Source organism: Diadema antillarum, unplaced genomic scaffold, assembly GCF_040938485.1.
Source record: "Diadema antillarum isolate AM-2024a unplaced genomic scaffold, OU_Dant_1.0 seq00000565_RagTag, whole genome shotgun sequence".
In the NCBI taxonomy this organism is placed as follows: Eukaryota; Metazoa; Echinodermata; class Echinoidea; order Diadematoida; family Diadematidae; genus Diadema; species Diadema antillarum.
In genome coordinates this window covers 1,531,560-1,547,970 of record NW_027271504.1, presented here as the reverse complement: position 1 = coordinate 1,547,970, position 16,411 = coordinate 1,531,560, and the positions used below count along the sequence as shown (strand labels likewise).

The following is a 16,411-nucleotide window of genomic DNA, read 5'->3' as shown; positions in this document are numbered from 1 at the left end:
GAAGAGTGACACAGGTTCATCATTTGAGAAACATGTTTATCATTTCAGATACAGGTTCATTATTTGAGATTAGATGAATTTTCCAGTATTCATTTCAAAGGGATGGTGAAGTATTAATGGAGATGAGGATTGGACTTTAAACTTTTTGGATATCTCAGCCATTTCAAAAACAATTTTCATCAAATCAACACTGAACCCCTCTTGGAATTACATGCTCGTTCATATTTCGTAAGAGATTTTTCATTATCTCACTAGAAATGTTACAAACCTGAAGTTAGGTCTCAACCAAAACTATACAATCCCTTTAAACAAACATTTATTTATAACAAAACAGCTGATGAGAATCAATATCGCATGTATTGATGTCCACACAACTCACTTCTGTGCTCCATAAAGACACCGACCACGTCGGCATGGCGATTAGCCACAGCCATGTGGAGCGGTGTCTGTCTGCTGGCCAAGAGCAGACCCGGATCTCCGCTTCCACCTCCTCCTCCTCCTCCTCCTCGATCCATGCTCCCTCTTACAGCCTCATCCTCGAAGGGGTTACTCCTGCCACCGCCACCACCACCGGTAGTAGACTCCTGGCCGACGCCCATGGAGCCGAACTGGCTGGAGAGACTGGCTTCCCGGGTCTGGGCATTGGGGTTGGCCCCCTTGTTGAGGAGGAGAGCGGTGAGACGGGAGAGGCCGCAGCTGGCAGAGGAGTGCAAGGGTGTCTCTCCCTACATGGGATGAGAATGAAATCTTTAGCACAGGACAGCTCTTGAATTAATTACGACACTTTCAAAGGATTCTCATTATTCCACTGTGCCATGACTTTTTGCATCCCGAACACTTGCTCTAATCCTTACTGTAATCATCACATACCATGACACAGTGTAACTGTGCACAAATTATACTGTTAATGCATGCTAAATCTTACAGTCGACCATGAAGCATTCATCTAACCGACAGTATTCCATCAGGGGAAAAACACTTTTAACCATGCTTAAAGTTTCCATCTGTTACAAAAGGTCTATCTACCATGGCAACAATAGAAAAGACTTATTTCTTAACATAGACATTAGTTATTAGACTTACGTTTAACATTACAACCATAACACCTACAATGCAGCACTGTACTGCAACTAATTACATTGTGTTTCCATACCAATGTGACACCAGCTTTGTGTGACTGTTTGTATTACCTTGAAATTGGCAAGATTTGGCGAGGCACCATGCGTGGCTAGAAATAGGGCTCCCTCTTCATTCCCTGAACGTGCAGCTCGGTGTAACAGAGAATCACCTTGGTTGGGAGAGAGAAAAGCAAACACACTTCATTATAATATTAAAAAAAAACCAACTACAACGACTGAAAGACATAACAACCATACAATGACTAAAGGGGTTTGATACTGACAAAATTTTTGGTATAGTCACAGGTACATATTCAATCAATTCAGAAATGAATTAACCACTGATTTAAATTCAATAGTCACTCAGGAAATTACTAAAACTCTTCACATTATCAAATCCGAGGAGTATCCAAAAAACTTGACTACATAGAATCCATCCCACACAGAACTCTCATATGCAATTTTAAACAGCAATAAGTTCTATTTCTTCAGCACATATCGAGAGGGCTGGATGCTCCTCTGACTATACAAAAGGTGCCATGTTACTTCCCTTATAGTCATATTTCCAGTATGCATGCATAGGGTATGGCAATTCACTCATAAAAGTACATTTTCAAAACTAATCACCTCATTACAAAATCCGATATTCTCTGATTGCATTGTTTGAAGAAAAAATTATTCTATTACGGGATGTACATTGTATATACATTATACATGTATATATACATCACTGAGGTGATACACATGAAAAAGTGAAGTCCATTTCTACAGTTTGTCACAATTAAAACACAGTATTTCCATGAATGTGAACACTTTAGCCAAGGTAGATAATTATTGAATTCCAGCAGGGTTTAAACAGTCTGTTGCAGAGAATGGAAGCCAAAATATAGAGTAAAGATATGGTACCAGTCTGAGGATTAATGGCATCGGGGCTGCACCCCTTTCGGATCAGCTTGGCGGCAAAGCTGTCCTCCCCGTAGCTGACGTTGGTGGCAGTATTGTCCAGGGCCCACCAGAGGGCACTGTCTCCGTCATTGTTCAGGAGGTCAAAGTTTATCCTGAGGAGAGCATGGTAAGATACATAATGAGGGGAAAATTTCCCTTCGGAACGGCATCAGCTCTACAGACCAGCAAGTATCTTTCACAAAATGATCTTGGAATGTTATACTAAGTGATGGCCCAACAACATATCCACACCTGCAACCTCAAAGTGCATGAACAAATGAATAAAATGAGTACTTGAAGTGAGTTTATACACAGCACAATTACTTCATAAAGCCCAAACAACAGAGTCCAATTTCCTATAAAACAAGGAAAAGTAGAAATTACGCGGTGCGTAACATATGTCCCCGCCGGAAGTAGCATTTTGTAACAAAATGTGCAATATAGGTAAAAAATCAAGGTCAAAGGTCAAAGAAGTCAAAGGTCAAAATTCTGTGTAGAAGTTTTGAAGCCCTCACCTAGTGCCATCACATAAAGCAAATGGAATCGAAATTGGGTCAGAAATGGCGAAGGAGTAGCATTTTGTAGCCAATGTACAATATAGGTCAAAAATCAAGGTCAAAGGTCAAAGAAGACAAAGGTCAAAATTCTGTGTAAAAGTTTTGAAGCCCTCACCTAGTGCTATCACATAAAGCAAACGGAATCGAAATCGGGTTAGAAATGGCGAAGGAGTAGCATTCTGTAGCAAAATGCACAATATAGGTCAAAAATCAAGGTCAAAGGTCAAAGAAGTCAAAGGTCAAAATTCTGTGTAGAAGTTTTGAAGCCCTCACCTAGTGCCATCATATAAAGCAAACGGAATCGAAATTGGGTTAAAAATGGCGAAGGAGTAGCATTTCGTAGCAAAATGTACAATATAGGTCAAAAATCAAGGTCAAAGGTCAAAGAAGTCAAAGGTCAAAATTCTGTGTAGAAGTTTTGAAGCCCTCACCTAGTGCCATCACATAAAGCAAACGGAATCGAAATCGGGTTAGAAATGGCGAAGGAGTAGCATTTTGTAGCAAAATGTACAATATAGGTCAAAAATCAAGGTCAAAGGTCAAAGAAGTCAAAGGTCAAAATTCTGTGTAGAAGTTTTGAAGCCCTCACCTAGTGCCATCACATAAAGCAAACGGAATCGAAATCGGGTTAGAAATGGCGAAGGAGTAGCATTTTGTAGCAAAATGTACAATATAGGTCAAAGGTCAAGGTCAAAGGTCACGACTGAAATTCTGTGTAGAAGTTTCAAAGCTCCCATGTAGTGCTATCATATAAAGCAAACAGAATCAAAATTGGCTCATAAATGACAGAGAAGTAGCAAATTGAAGATTTTGATCACACACGGACGCACACACGGACACACGGACACACGGACGGACGGACACACGGACGGACGGACACACGGACGGACGGACACACGGACACACACACGTACGGAGCCCGTTTCATAGTCCCCTGCTCGAACTCGTTCGGCGGGGACAATAAACAATACACTCCAGCAATATCAGCTAAGACCTCACTTTTGAGTCCTTTGAAAAGTAAATCAGACCCTTTTTTTGTCAAAGATATGTCATCCATAGAGACAATAACTGAACCTAACACACCAAAGTAAGATCAATAAAACAGACTCATCACCAGATATCACGCTGGGTAAAATAAATGCTGAATTCACTTGCAGCAATATTCAAGACCATACACAAAAGAACCAATGATCCAAGATATATTGCCTATGCAGAATAGCCAAGCTACAGGTTTACAAGGGTTTATTGACAACAAGTGATTCAAAGGCATGGCTCCACTGCAGTGAAGACAGTGAACCATAAAGACTTTTGACAGAGAAATCTACTCACCCTTTGTGACTGATAAGAAGGTCAAAGACAGCAACATTTCCACTTCCTATGGCAATGAAAAGTGGTGTACTGGAGAAGAGAAATGGAATAAAGGAATGATGAAGGAACTCAATATCACTGAGGTATTATCAAACATTTCACATTTTTATTCCACATTATGTTTTATGACAATGGTGCTGTAAAAGAAATGTAAACAAATGAAGTTCTACAGACACAACGGCATACTTTTGCATGTGCTAAATGAATTAAGAGACATCCCAACCTTGTACTTTGGTGCTGACATCAGGTGGGCGTAATTTCAAGACTTATGATAGTGGTAAATAACAAATCATGTATGATTGCTATTTCCTGTACAGAAAATACTTATCATAAATTGAAGAATACATAACACATGCACATCATCCCTTCATAGCCTGTTCATCCAGATATGTCCAATACAAATATGTATTCATTATGGTTTCCTCTGCTTGATCACGTATCAAATGATGTCATGAAACATGTTTACTTGCATTCTCAAATCCTCCCCATTCAAACTCTTTATTCCAAGGTGGCATGATTCATAAAATAGAGCACACAGCATTCTCACTGGAGTTCATATCAACAGTGCACCTGTGAATAAAGTAGCCTTGCATATATTGATTTTGCTTAAAACACAATACATACTCTGAGTAAAATAAATGGATAATACATTCTACCAAACATTGATTACAAACAACATCTGGGAAAACATAACAACTATTGAAAACCTCCTAACCCATGGAGGCAGAAAGTATGCCATTTTGAGCCATTTTTCCTCATCTAGCAGCTGAATGAAATCTCAAGTTAACATGATTCATAGTCCCGTGCATAAGATTTCATGTTAGAACATCACATCACTCACTTGCCCTTGGCATCCTGAGCATTGGGGTTTGCCCCGTTCTGCAGGATCTGTTCGGCCACCCTGACCATCCCGTCCAGCTGGCTCTTCTCCGTAACAACAGGATTGAAGCCTGCCACCATGTGGAGGGGTGTCTCCATGTCTCCCCTTGTGATGGCATTCACGTTGGCGTTGGACTTGATCAAGAAGTTCGCAGAGAACTCGTCCACTGTTGTGAAGAAAGTGTGACAGGGCTGGGCTCTAATTCAATACATTTAATCTTAAAAGTCTTACGACTCCTTTCACAGTATCCTGATAGCTACCAAATTTTGTCATAATGCACATTATATTCATCGTCTAATGTTTAAAATGAATGCTGGTGGCAGTACATTCTCATCATATTCATGACACACCATCGCACCACATCATTTTAGACCTAAACAAGATCAATTATCAAATTTCTCATTACCTCTCAAAGACATATTAAAGTAGATACAGCTTAATTCAAGTTGTAAAAATTTTGTTAATATGATAATTCAGACATTAGCATCTTGACTCTGCTTCTTCACTATCATCCAGCTCTTGACATTTAAAAAAGAAAAGAAAAGAAAAATAAGTTCACCACATGGTTGTCAGTTTTTACCCATTACTTCACCACACAATTGTAAGCAGAGATTGAGCAAAGACCAAAGAATGGCACTTCTTTTCTAATAAAACTCATGATAATGATAATGATAATGAATAACATTTATATAGCGCTTAATACTGATGTTTCTAAGCGCATCGAATCGGGGGAAAATCGGGGAAAAACCCATGACATACATAATACAGATCAGTGAAAACTTGACTGAAATCAAACAAACAGTATAAGAATACCATAAAACTTAAAAAAAAAAATAAAACAGACATAATACTCTGTTTGGAAGGTAACCATAATACATGTAACTATCTCTGTCACAGGACATTACGAGACCAAATAGGGGTTAAAACATGATTTCAATTTCAATGAAATATTTTACATCCTACATATCCTTTTTGAATGAGAACATAATGTCCAGTATACTTTGTGTACAGCGCTGTGAACAAACAAAAATTATGAATCACAAAAGAACTATAAAACTTTACACAGAATGACAGGTAGAATCAAACATTGACTATTAAATCCAAAACCAACATTACAGTAACACAAACATGTCTAATTTCAGGTGAAAATAAAAACTGCAGTGTAACTGGGGATGACATGGAGCTATTTTGCCCCTTTTTTGTGATACTTTTTTGCTAAAATTTCCTCAGACCAGCTTCTTGTATTCCACAGCTGTACTTTAACACATTGCTATCTCTCTTTGGTGTTAACGCATGGGTGAGAATGGGAAAGTTGTCACCTTCATAGACTTTGCTCTCCTGATACTCGGGTGAGTACTGCTTTGTGGTCACCAAAATTACAAAAAATGCAACATATAGAGGCACGATCTTGAACTCTGCGGAGTTTTCACTGACCTCTCTTAATGGCCTTGTGGAGGAGGCTGAAACCCTGGCGGTCAGCTCGGTCCACGTCCACCCTGTGCTTGACCAGCTCGCTGGCAATACTCTCCTGCTTGGTGGACAGGGCAAGGTCCAGAGGAAGGTCATTCCTCTCGTCCACCTCGTTCAACTTTCCTGGCAGCTGATTGGGCAGAGGGGCACATGAAAACAATGAAAGTCTCTCAGTTTCACTTGTTCAGTGTGGTGGAGGCAAAACAGCAATAACATCATAACAGAGATCTCTGTAAGTTTTCATCTAGCAACAAGTGACTAAAAAACAAATTTTCATCCATTTTTTAGGTATTAAAGAGCATGTAGATCTAAATAACAGTGTACACTAACTGCACTGTATTGAATTCATTTTTCTCATTAAGTCATACATATTTCACTAAACCATTGATTAATTTCCGGAAAACCAGAGTAATGATAACATTTTATGTTACATATTTTTCATCATTACTTTATCCCTGAACGGTGGATACTGATATACTGCCTAGTGATGCCTTCATAAATAGTAGCAAGTGTAATAATGTCTATAATAATTGATATCATGTAATCATCTAATGAAATGAATCAAGTTCAATGTGCGCGCATGCGCGTGCGCGCGCATGTGTGTGTGTGTGTGTGTGTGTGTGTGTTTTTGTACAGACAAGTGCTTTGGACCCACATTTTTCAACTCTTTTCAACCTGAGGGCCACTTCAGGTCACTTTTTTTTTAGGTCCATAGTTAGATCAAATATCTTATTTTTGGCAGACTCATACCTCACCTGCAAGAAGTTTGCAGCCCTACGGTTGAGAATCACAGCTTTAGACATTGCACATTAGGATATGTACAGGTCATTCCTTGAAAACGTAGCAAAAACATTATACATACAGTACTTCACTCTCCTCTTTCTAGATTCTTTTGCCAACAACAGCCCTTTCAAGGACGACACACACACGGTGTGTACCACAAACTGATTCCTCCTATACATCTTATAATAAACCACTTGTAGTGCACTTTATGAATAGCAGGTCTTTGTCTTGACGTCTGAACCAGGAGGACTTTAGTAAATCATTGTAATACATAAGTCTTTCTGTAGATATTTTTTCTTTGTTGGGTTGCACAGTAGAGATTTTGTGAGATATGATAAAGTATGCCGAGTATGGATCCCTCTTACTGCAATGGGACTGATAGCAGTGCAAGGTGAGGTAATCCTTCCTAGAAAAAACATTGTGTAGACACCCTACCTGAGCGTCGAACTCGACGAGGTAGAGGAAGACGATGTCCTCCCTGCGATTCCTGATGGCAGTGTGGAGAGGGAACGGCGCCTTGGCCTTGAACATCTTGTAGAGCAAGGAGGCAGCCATGTTGCCAAAATCCTCGCTAGTAAAATCATTCTGAAAAAGTACACAGGAAGCTTTTTAGTTCTCACTGCACTCCATTCCCAACAGATGCGTCACTATCTGATTCCACTGGGGTAATGTGATCATACACTACCCTTCAATTCTAATTACTGTGTGTGATTACTGTTACTCAAGTTTTACGACATATATTTGGGCACGACTGCATGGTTAGCAGGGGAAAAATAAAGAAATCACATTCTAATTGGATGCATAAAATGCTATGTAACATAATGCTGTACAGAACTGCAGCATACAACTGAGTTTATACTTCAGGCATTCCACCTATATATTGGTAATACACTTAGTGTTGAATTCTCTATGCATTATCTGCATTCTACATCAAACTGTTTTAGTTATGTCCTATGTTACAGAGACAATTTTCAACTTGTGCATGCACATACAGAATTGTATTTTGCCATACTACAAACATTGAGTGCTAATGATTTAAATTGATGAAAAGGTGGTGTATAAATACAGCACAAGCATCATGTTACGTAATTTTCATATTGAATTTTTGGGGTAAAACTTTTTTTTTCAGACATTATTCATGTAAATTTCACAATCTCACTATGCATTAAGCATTTGATGTGCACTTTAAACTAAAAAAAAAAAAAGGAAAGATTTCATTTCCAAACTATATGACTGAATGCCACTATTTTGAGAACAGAAACTTTATATTAACAGCAAGAACAAACAGAGCAAAATTACCAAGAGGAAGCATAGAGGAAGGAAGCAGGAAGGAAGAATGCTATGCTAAAGCCACATTGATATTTTTCCAACTTGCTTTAATTACCAAGAGCCAAGCAGCCCACTTGATCTTTTCCTCTGTCAGATCTCCTCTCTAGCATTTATCTACTCATAGCCTTTTGTCAAGGCCCTCTCGTTGTAACAGGCAAGCAATGTGAGCCCAGCTGAGCGCAACAGCTGAAGATCAGCTGAAGATCCATGACACATGAACCCAAATGAATAGTCATATCAACATGTTCTGGTCGACCAATGGAATGCTGCGCTCCCCACATCCTCACTCTTGGCGCTGTCTGGGCTGCATCACCGACCACCCTTGGAGGTCTGTGGCGTGCATTCGCCGTACGCAAATCAGGCTCGGGCAGACAGACACAAAGATCGGTAGACTTTTGCTCCCGAAAACGGGGAGCAAAAGTCGGTAATACAAAGGGCTAACAAAAGGACGTGAAGCAGATCTCAAAAGGCCCTCGCACAACCCCACTCAGCTGGGCTCTCTTCACCATACAGCAAGAGGGCCTTGACAAAAGGCTAGCATTTATCAAGCTCTATGAGTCAGAAGTCAATGTCATCCTTTCAGTGGCAAAAGGTGAACGTTTTTTTTTTTCTTTGCCCCAGTGATTGCCAACCTATCTTATACAATAAATTCTAGTGTACTTATTCATCAAACAAATCAAGCCATTGAAACAATATTTGTTTGACAATAAACCCACATACAAATATCAAAGAGTTCACATTTCAGATGTGAATGGGACCCCAAGTCATGCGATAGCTCTTCAAATCATATCCAGTGCTCCATCAATCACTTACCCAATGATTTGAGATGAGCTGAGAGCAATAGTTCTTGAGTTCGGAGGCTGCAATCTCCTCGGCCACCTGGTAGTATCGAATGCAATTTCTCACCGTGACAGACGACATGAGGGCTTTCTCACACCTGTAAAGACAAAAATTCACATCCTACCATAATTGAGGGCTATTCCATTGTGTCTCTTTTTTAAACAAGAAAACATAACAAACATAAAAACAAAAATACAATACATCTGTACATTGAAATGAATAAATTAAAACATTATGACAGAATATTGATAAGAGTGAGACTGCTAATTTGTCACTGAAGTGTAAGATTTATTCAAATGCTAATGTGCATTCATTATCACGCTTCTGATGTGTATAATGTGGAAAAGCCAATGATTGTGAATGTTGGATTAGTATTCAGAATATATTTCTAAACATCTTGCTACAGTAGTTTACATGACCTCAGAAGTGCAGACACACACACACACACACACACACACACACACATACGCATCTATGGTGGAAACCGAGGACCTGTTTTACCCATAAGAACTTTACCACATAACTGAGGACCTGTGTGTCAGTAGGACTCTTGTCAACCGAGGACTCGATTTGTATATTACCATCCAACCAAGGACTTATTACAATAATGCTAATCGAGGACCTACAAACATGTACCCCTACATGTAAAAGCATGCATAAGCAGACCGTTTGGAATGGTCTGCGTACCGAGGACGTCCTCTGTTCTTTGTGTGTCCTTGGTTTAAATGTAAAATTTGTATGTGTGTCCACACACACTAAACGACACACATATTGGCACACACACACACACACACACACACAGCACATTGGTTACCTGTCTTGAAGTGGACTCAGTTTGAATCTGCTAGCCGCCCGAAGGAGCTCCAAGATAAAGGAGTCGTCCTGCTTCAAGGCGATGACATCCGTGTAGACCCACTTTAGGAGAGTCATTCCAACCTCCTGGGAGATGTCTGGTCGCGCAAAACAGGGGGGAAAGATATACTGCTTAAGCCATACATATTTATCGACTTTTTGTGGATCGGGTCTTCCAGACAATATCAAGAGTGGTTAAGTTTGCAATCGTGGAGTACAATACTGCAAGGAGAAATGTACATATCATGCCAGTGACATTCACATCAGGATCAGATGTTGTTAACTTGCAAATAAAAACATACATTGTATGGTGTATACAGTACTAGCACAACAGCTCATAGTGTTCAATCATACTCTATAAATAGTGTATGACCTCAAATGCACTACTGTATACTTGGATCATGCGTATGACAAATGCATTTAATTAGACCCAAGTGCAGTTCTACTTTATCAAGGTCAAAGGCTGTGGTGAAATAGAATTACAGCAAAGACTACTCATGATTTTTGTATGCAAATACATGTGAAGTCTAGAATAGTGCATACAATTTTGTAGCACTGACAGAGCATGCAATATTTGTTTTGATAGTTATATACCCTAAAGTGTATAATACTGAATTCCTCTTGCAAGAATTTTCAAGTTATATTGCATGAATGAGCCACATAACAAATATATAAACAAACATTAAGTGTCACATGATGCTTATCTAATCACAAATCATCTAAACAGCTGATTTAACATGACATGGTATAGTACAACACAATCTTATTCAACAAACAGGAAGGGCGCATTCCCTGTGGTAGAACTGCTTTTCAGTGAAATTTCAGAGAATATCACTTGTTCAAACTTTCATTGATGGAATTGTTTTTATAATCAATCTAAACTTTCCAAAAATATTTACCAGTCGTGTGAAATCATTTTCACACTGGAATGGCAGAGTGAAAAAAAAAGTCTTCAAGAATCTTATCATATATTAAAGTGAAATATTCACATTCACAATTAGCTAGCTAACAAAGTAGATAGCTAATACAAGCAATATAGGTCACAAAAAGAGAGAGACAGGCTTGAACACAACAACAACAAGTTTTCCTTTACCTGTGAAATCAATGGCTAAGACATCAGCGAGGTTGGGCACCCCCCAGCTATCACTACGGGCCGCCAGGACAAACTTATGGGCTTTGACCTCTTGACCTGCCAACCTCACTACCAGATCGCTGCACAGAGACAAAGACAATGTATCATACATGATAATATCCTTCCACAATCTTTCAACGATTACTGTAAACGTCAAAAGTTTTGGTGCGGAGCGGATCAAATACACATTTGCAGGTTCTTGAATTCACACTGCACAATATTGTACCCATTCAAAATGTGCACAGAAAATCATGAAGATATTTGTGTGGGTTTTAGGAAGCAGCACGAAATACGCGAAAATCAATTTGCCGCAAAAATTTCTGTGTTTACAGTACACCAGCAGATAGTGCAAGACATGACAGCTACACCTCTCTAACCCTTCATTACCTGAATTGTCCACAGCCTCTTTTATTGAAAATAACGGAGGTTGCTGTAACATCAGTTCTTGTTATTTTGTGGTTTTGTTTTGTTATTCTACTCATTTGTTCTGGAGCGGTCAAATTTCACTGTTGTCAGTAAAAATTAAAAGGAAAGAGAAATCTATAAATGGTACCCTATAATCTACCCTCACATACAAGTAGTTAGAAGTGATATGAACTTATCAGCAAGAAATAGTCTTTAAAAATGTCTACACCCATGTGAAACAATTGTGAAAATTTTTGGAGAGTTGAGCTCAATACTGTACAAATTTCAACTGCTAAAACATTGAATGGTGAGTAAAGCATCCAAAACTCACACCTGCTTAAGCATTTTGAAATAGTTGCAACTTTATTGCACCTGAGCTGAATCTCACAAAATGAGACCTGCATTATTGACCTTGAACAAGACAAGAATACTAATTGTGATGCTACCTGCATATTTTCATTTGTTTTGCTGTTTTTTTTTATGCTCAAACTTAAATAATACCACACTGGCACGATCTCACAAAAAACCCACTATTACAACACAATAATTTGATGTTTCTCGGCGACTACTGATATACTACTATTACCAGCATAAATCGATTGTAGCATTATCTAATGTACAATCAGTATTATCATGCCACAGCAAATTTTGAAGCAAAAATGACAATATTTGGTTTGAAAATGCAGACTCCCTAACAGGGGCTTTTGTTAACACAAATACTTCAAAATTGTTGTACTAGTAACGACAAGAATTTGATGGGCTCCAAAGCATTGATTGTTTGCAAATTTTGAAGGGCTACAAAACAAAAACATACAGAGTGCACATACAGATAGCTAAACAGATATGCAGTATTTGGCTGCTTACAACGTTGATGTGCCAACAACACAGCAATCCTCTTAAACACAGGAAATGCACAATTTGCTCTGATATGTCTACAAAACATGATCAGGCTAACAATTGAATCACACCTTGGTGAAATAGAGTACAGAGTACAACATACAAAAAAAAAACTGTACCTACATGTTTACAGGTATCTCAGTTTACGATGCTACACAAACAGTTACTGTATTGGAAATAATGCTGGCTGAGAGACAAGCAAATTAGCATGGATACGAAATTCAGAAGAGGCTGTTCAAAATGAGCACATATCCATAATGCTAAACTGAAATGCCTGCAAAATTAAATACTGGTATCCATGTTTACAATATATCTGGTGTTTAATAACATGTACATTTGTGGGTCATTTATCAGTTCACCATCACACACAAACACAACACACACACAGAGACATGTGTGTATAATGCAAAGAAACAAACACAAACAGGTACAAATACACACACAAGTACACAGATACTATTAAATGGTAACAATCACACTCGCATACACATACACGTGTACACAGAAAAATATATGTATACCGCATGACTCAAACAAACACACATACACACACAAAATCTATATATGGACACAATACACAGGACTCTAACACAAACACATAAACATACAAACGTGAACAAACACGCACAGACAGAAACAAAATGCACACAAAAACACACACAAGTCAAACACATTCATATAAACAAGCACACACTCACAGACACACACAAAAACACAGACACGATCCGGGCTCTGGACCCCCGCCCTCTTTCAGCATGTGTCAGATTGGCTGCTCTATTTTGAATCTATTGATCATCCCTTCCCCTCCAGGGCATGCCCCGCCCACACTTCCAGCCTATAGCTGGGTCGATCCCACACACTCAGGATATAACAGATTATGCCCAAGTTGCCCCACGACACAGTGTGAATGTACACAGAGTGCTAGCCTTGACTGCATCTGTAGGCCAATGGAATGACAAGTTGAAACACAAACACAGACATACATACTCACACACTCATCCAAACACACACACACACACACACACACAGTTTTAACAGTTTAAGTGGCAGCTAGTTACAAACCAGAAAAATAGACAAGCACTGACAATTGCTTTCTATTGCAACTGATTGACAAATTGCCTTTCATCGAGTATACCAGAAACACAGATTATTCAGTGTTTAGTAGCTATGATTAAAAAATAAATAAAAAATCATGAGCATACAGTATACTTGAGTTGGACATCTCTGTTTACATGGCTACTAATACAGCACTGAATAATCTGCGTTTATTTACGTCAATGTAGGGCAATTTGCCATCAGTTGCAATAAAAATCAACTCAAAGACTCATTAATTTGAACTGACAGACTCTGCTTACCCAATGAATTTGAGGAAATTAATGATAAAAGGAGGTTTTATAATTTATATTGTTTGTCATAAGTGACGTACATATGAGTAGCACGACAAACAGAAATGCTAAAGTGATGTCCACACTGCAAGCATTTTAGGTGTTTTCACTAATATTTCACCACTGTGTTGATGGAAAACACAAACTTATCAAAACAAGAGATGTGACAAAAGACACTATATCTGGGGAAATTTTCTATATTTTCAGCTCACATCTATGTGACACAGTAAACCACACTAAAACAGAATTACAATCAAGTCTTGATTTTACCTGAAAAAAAAATAGCATATATATGATATATATTTTTATATAAAAACATAACATACAAGGAAAAGTAGAAATTACACGGTGCGTAATATATGTCCCCGCCGGAAGTAGCATTTAGTAGCAAAATGTACCATATAGGTCAAAAATCAAGGTCAAAGGTCAAAGAAGTCAAAGGTCAAAATTCTGTGTAGAAGTTTTGAAGCCCTCACCTAGTGCCATCACATAAAGCAAACGGAATCGAAATCGGGTTAGAAATGGCAAAGGAGTAGCATTTTGTAGCAAAATGTACAATATAGGTCAAAAATCAAGGTCAAAGGTCAAAGAAGTCAAAGGTCAAAATTCTGTGTAGAAGTTTTGACGCCCTCACCTAGTGCCATCACATAAAGCAAACGGAATCGAAATCGGGTTAGAAATGGCGAAGGAGTCTTAGCATTTTGTAGCCAATGTACAATATAGGTCAAAAATCAAGGTCAAAGGTCAAAGAAGTCAAAGGTTAAAATTCTGTGTAGAAATTTTGAAGCCCTCACCTAGTGCCATCACACAAAGCAAACGGAATCGAAATCGGGTTAGAAATGGTGAAGGAGTAGCATTTTGTAGCAAAATGTACAATATAGGTCAAAGGTCAAGGTCAAAGGTCACAACTGAAATTCTGTGTAGGAGTTTCAAAGCTCCCATGTAGTGCCATCATATAAAGCAAACAGAATCAAAATTGGCTCATAAATGACGGAGAAGTAGCAAATTGAACATTTTGATCACACACGGACGCACAGACGGACGGACGGACAGACGGACACACGTACGGAGCCCGTTTCATAGTCCCCTGCTCGAACTCGTTCGGCGGGGACAATAATACTAAATTGCATACGGAAATGAATGAAAGTAATTGACTTAAGGTGTCTAGATACATCCACGGAATTGGCTCTGCATCTATCATGTTCAAGATGATTTTTTTTTTTTACAGTGTCATTGTTGCAGAGGCTGTTTTCAGATTATAAACAAAAAATTAGCACTATGGCAGGCATTTTGGGCATCTAGTTGTTCCTCGGAACATAAATTCATTTCCAATAGTTGAGTCCGTAACACTTGCAACAGACCCAAATTTGGCCCTGATATGCACCTTTGAGCCAAACTCAGATGTGCATGCAAATTTAGCCCTAGTCCCATGCCTACCTGTATAGCTCTTTGTCAAACAAATCTGCCACCGTGGCCAGCAGCTTGGAGACAAAGTTCCCCTCCTCCTCTCCTCCCTTCGCATTGGTTGCCGTGGCGACATTGTACTTCTGTTCCAGCTCAGCGAGCCGCGTCTGGAGTTTGACATACTCCTGCCGCAACAGGTCCAGATGGCGCTGCAACTTCTCTGCTTCTGCAAGAATTTTGACGAGCATAACAGCCAGTTAGGTGAGAGGAGGCACATTCCAAAGGACAAAAAGAAAAAAATCCACACTGGCTCTGACAAATTCCTTTCAGGGAGATGTTGAACACAGGAATGAAATGATGCAAGAAATACATGTATGTCTCTCTTCTATTACATTGAAGATTCAACAGTTCAACCTGCATCCAATAATTTCACAATTTTCATGAGCAAGGTATATATCTATAATACAAATTGTTGCTGCATAAAGAGTTTTGTAGTGTATTTCAGCCAAGCTAGCCATACAAGTAGAATGCACATGTAGATCTCACGTTGACCTTCTCACTAACCACAGTATGATGGTCATATTCTCCAAACTGACACTACCATGGCCCATTCAAAGCTATAGCACGGTATTAACATCCAACAATGTCAAACTTAATACACTCATCATTTCCAGTTGGTGAATTGTCCTCGTCCAAAAACAAACCCCAAGAACAAACACGAAACAACAACAACAAAAGAGGAACCAACACACGATGAAGTAGCATCTACACATACATCCCATTCGGTATGGCGGTTGTGCTCCGAACAGACCTATTCTTTCAGGATATGCCTTGACGCACACATAATATCTTTAACTGTTTTGAGGGGGTGGCTAAGGGTTGAACAGCTGGGGGAAATGGCCCATATATGTCAGCTTAGGCCAATCTGGATGGAAGGAATTAGGTTGGACGGATATAAATTGGATACGTCAGATTAACAAGATATATCTGTCAGCATGATTGATGACTGAATTTGATTAAATAAATCAAATCTTTGCAAAAGCAAG

At 39.0% G+C, this 16,411-nt stretch overlaps 1 protein-coding gene across 1 annotated transcript in view; it reads right to left on the bottom strand.

The window, feature by feature from the left end:
* Positions 1-16,411, bottom strand: part of LOC139735180 (rabankyrin-5-like) — a 36,801-nt gene that overhangs the window by 17,099 nt on the left and 3,291 nt on the right. The window contains exons 2-12 of the mRNA XM_071645942.1: positions 15,399-15,591; positions 11,236-11,354; positions 10,105-10,240; positions 9,264-9,387; positions 7,557-7,706; positions 6,303-6,468; positions 4,830-5,034; positions 3,950-4,018; positions 2,025-2,176; positions 1,191-1,288; positions 380-725 (exon numbers count right to left, since the gene is read on the bottom strand). Coding sequence (XP_071502043.1) covers positions 380-725; positions 1,191-1,288; positions 2,025-2,176; positions 3,950-4,018; positions 4,830-5,034; positions 6,303-6,468; positions 7,557-7,706; positions 9,264-9,387; positions 10,105-10,240; positions 11,236-11,354; positions 15,399-15,591 — 1,758 coding nt within the window. The remainder of the gene's footprint in view (positions 1-379; positions 726-1,190; positions 1,289-2,024; positions 2,177-3,949; positions 4,019-4,829; positions 5,035-6,302; positions 6,469-7,556; positions 7,707-9,263; positions 9,388-10,104; positions 10,241-11,235; positions 11,355-15,398; positions 15,592-16,411) is intronic.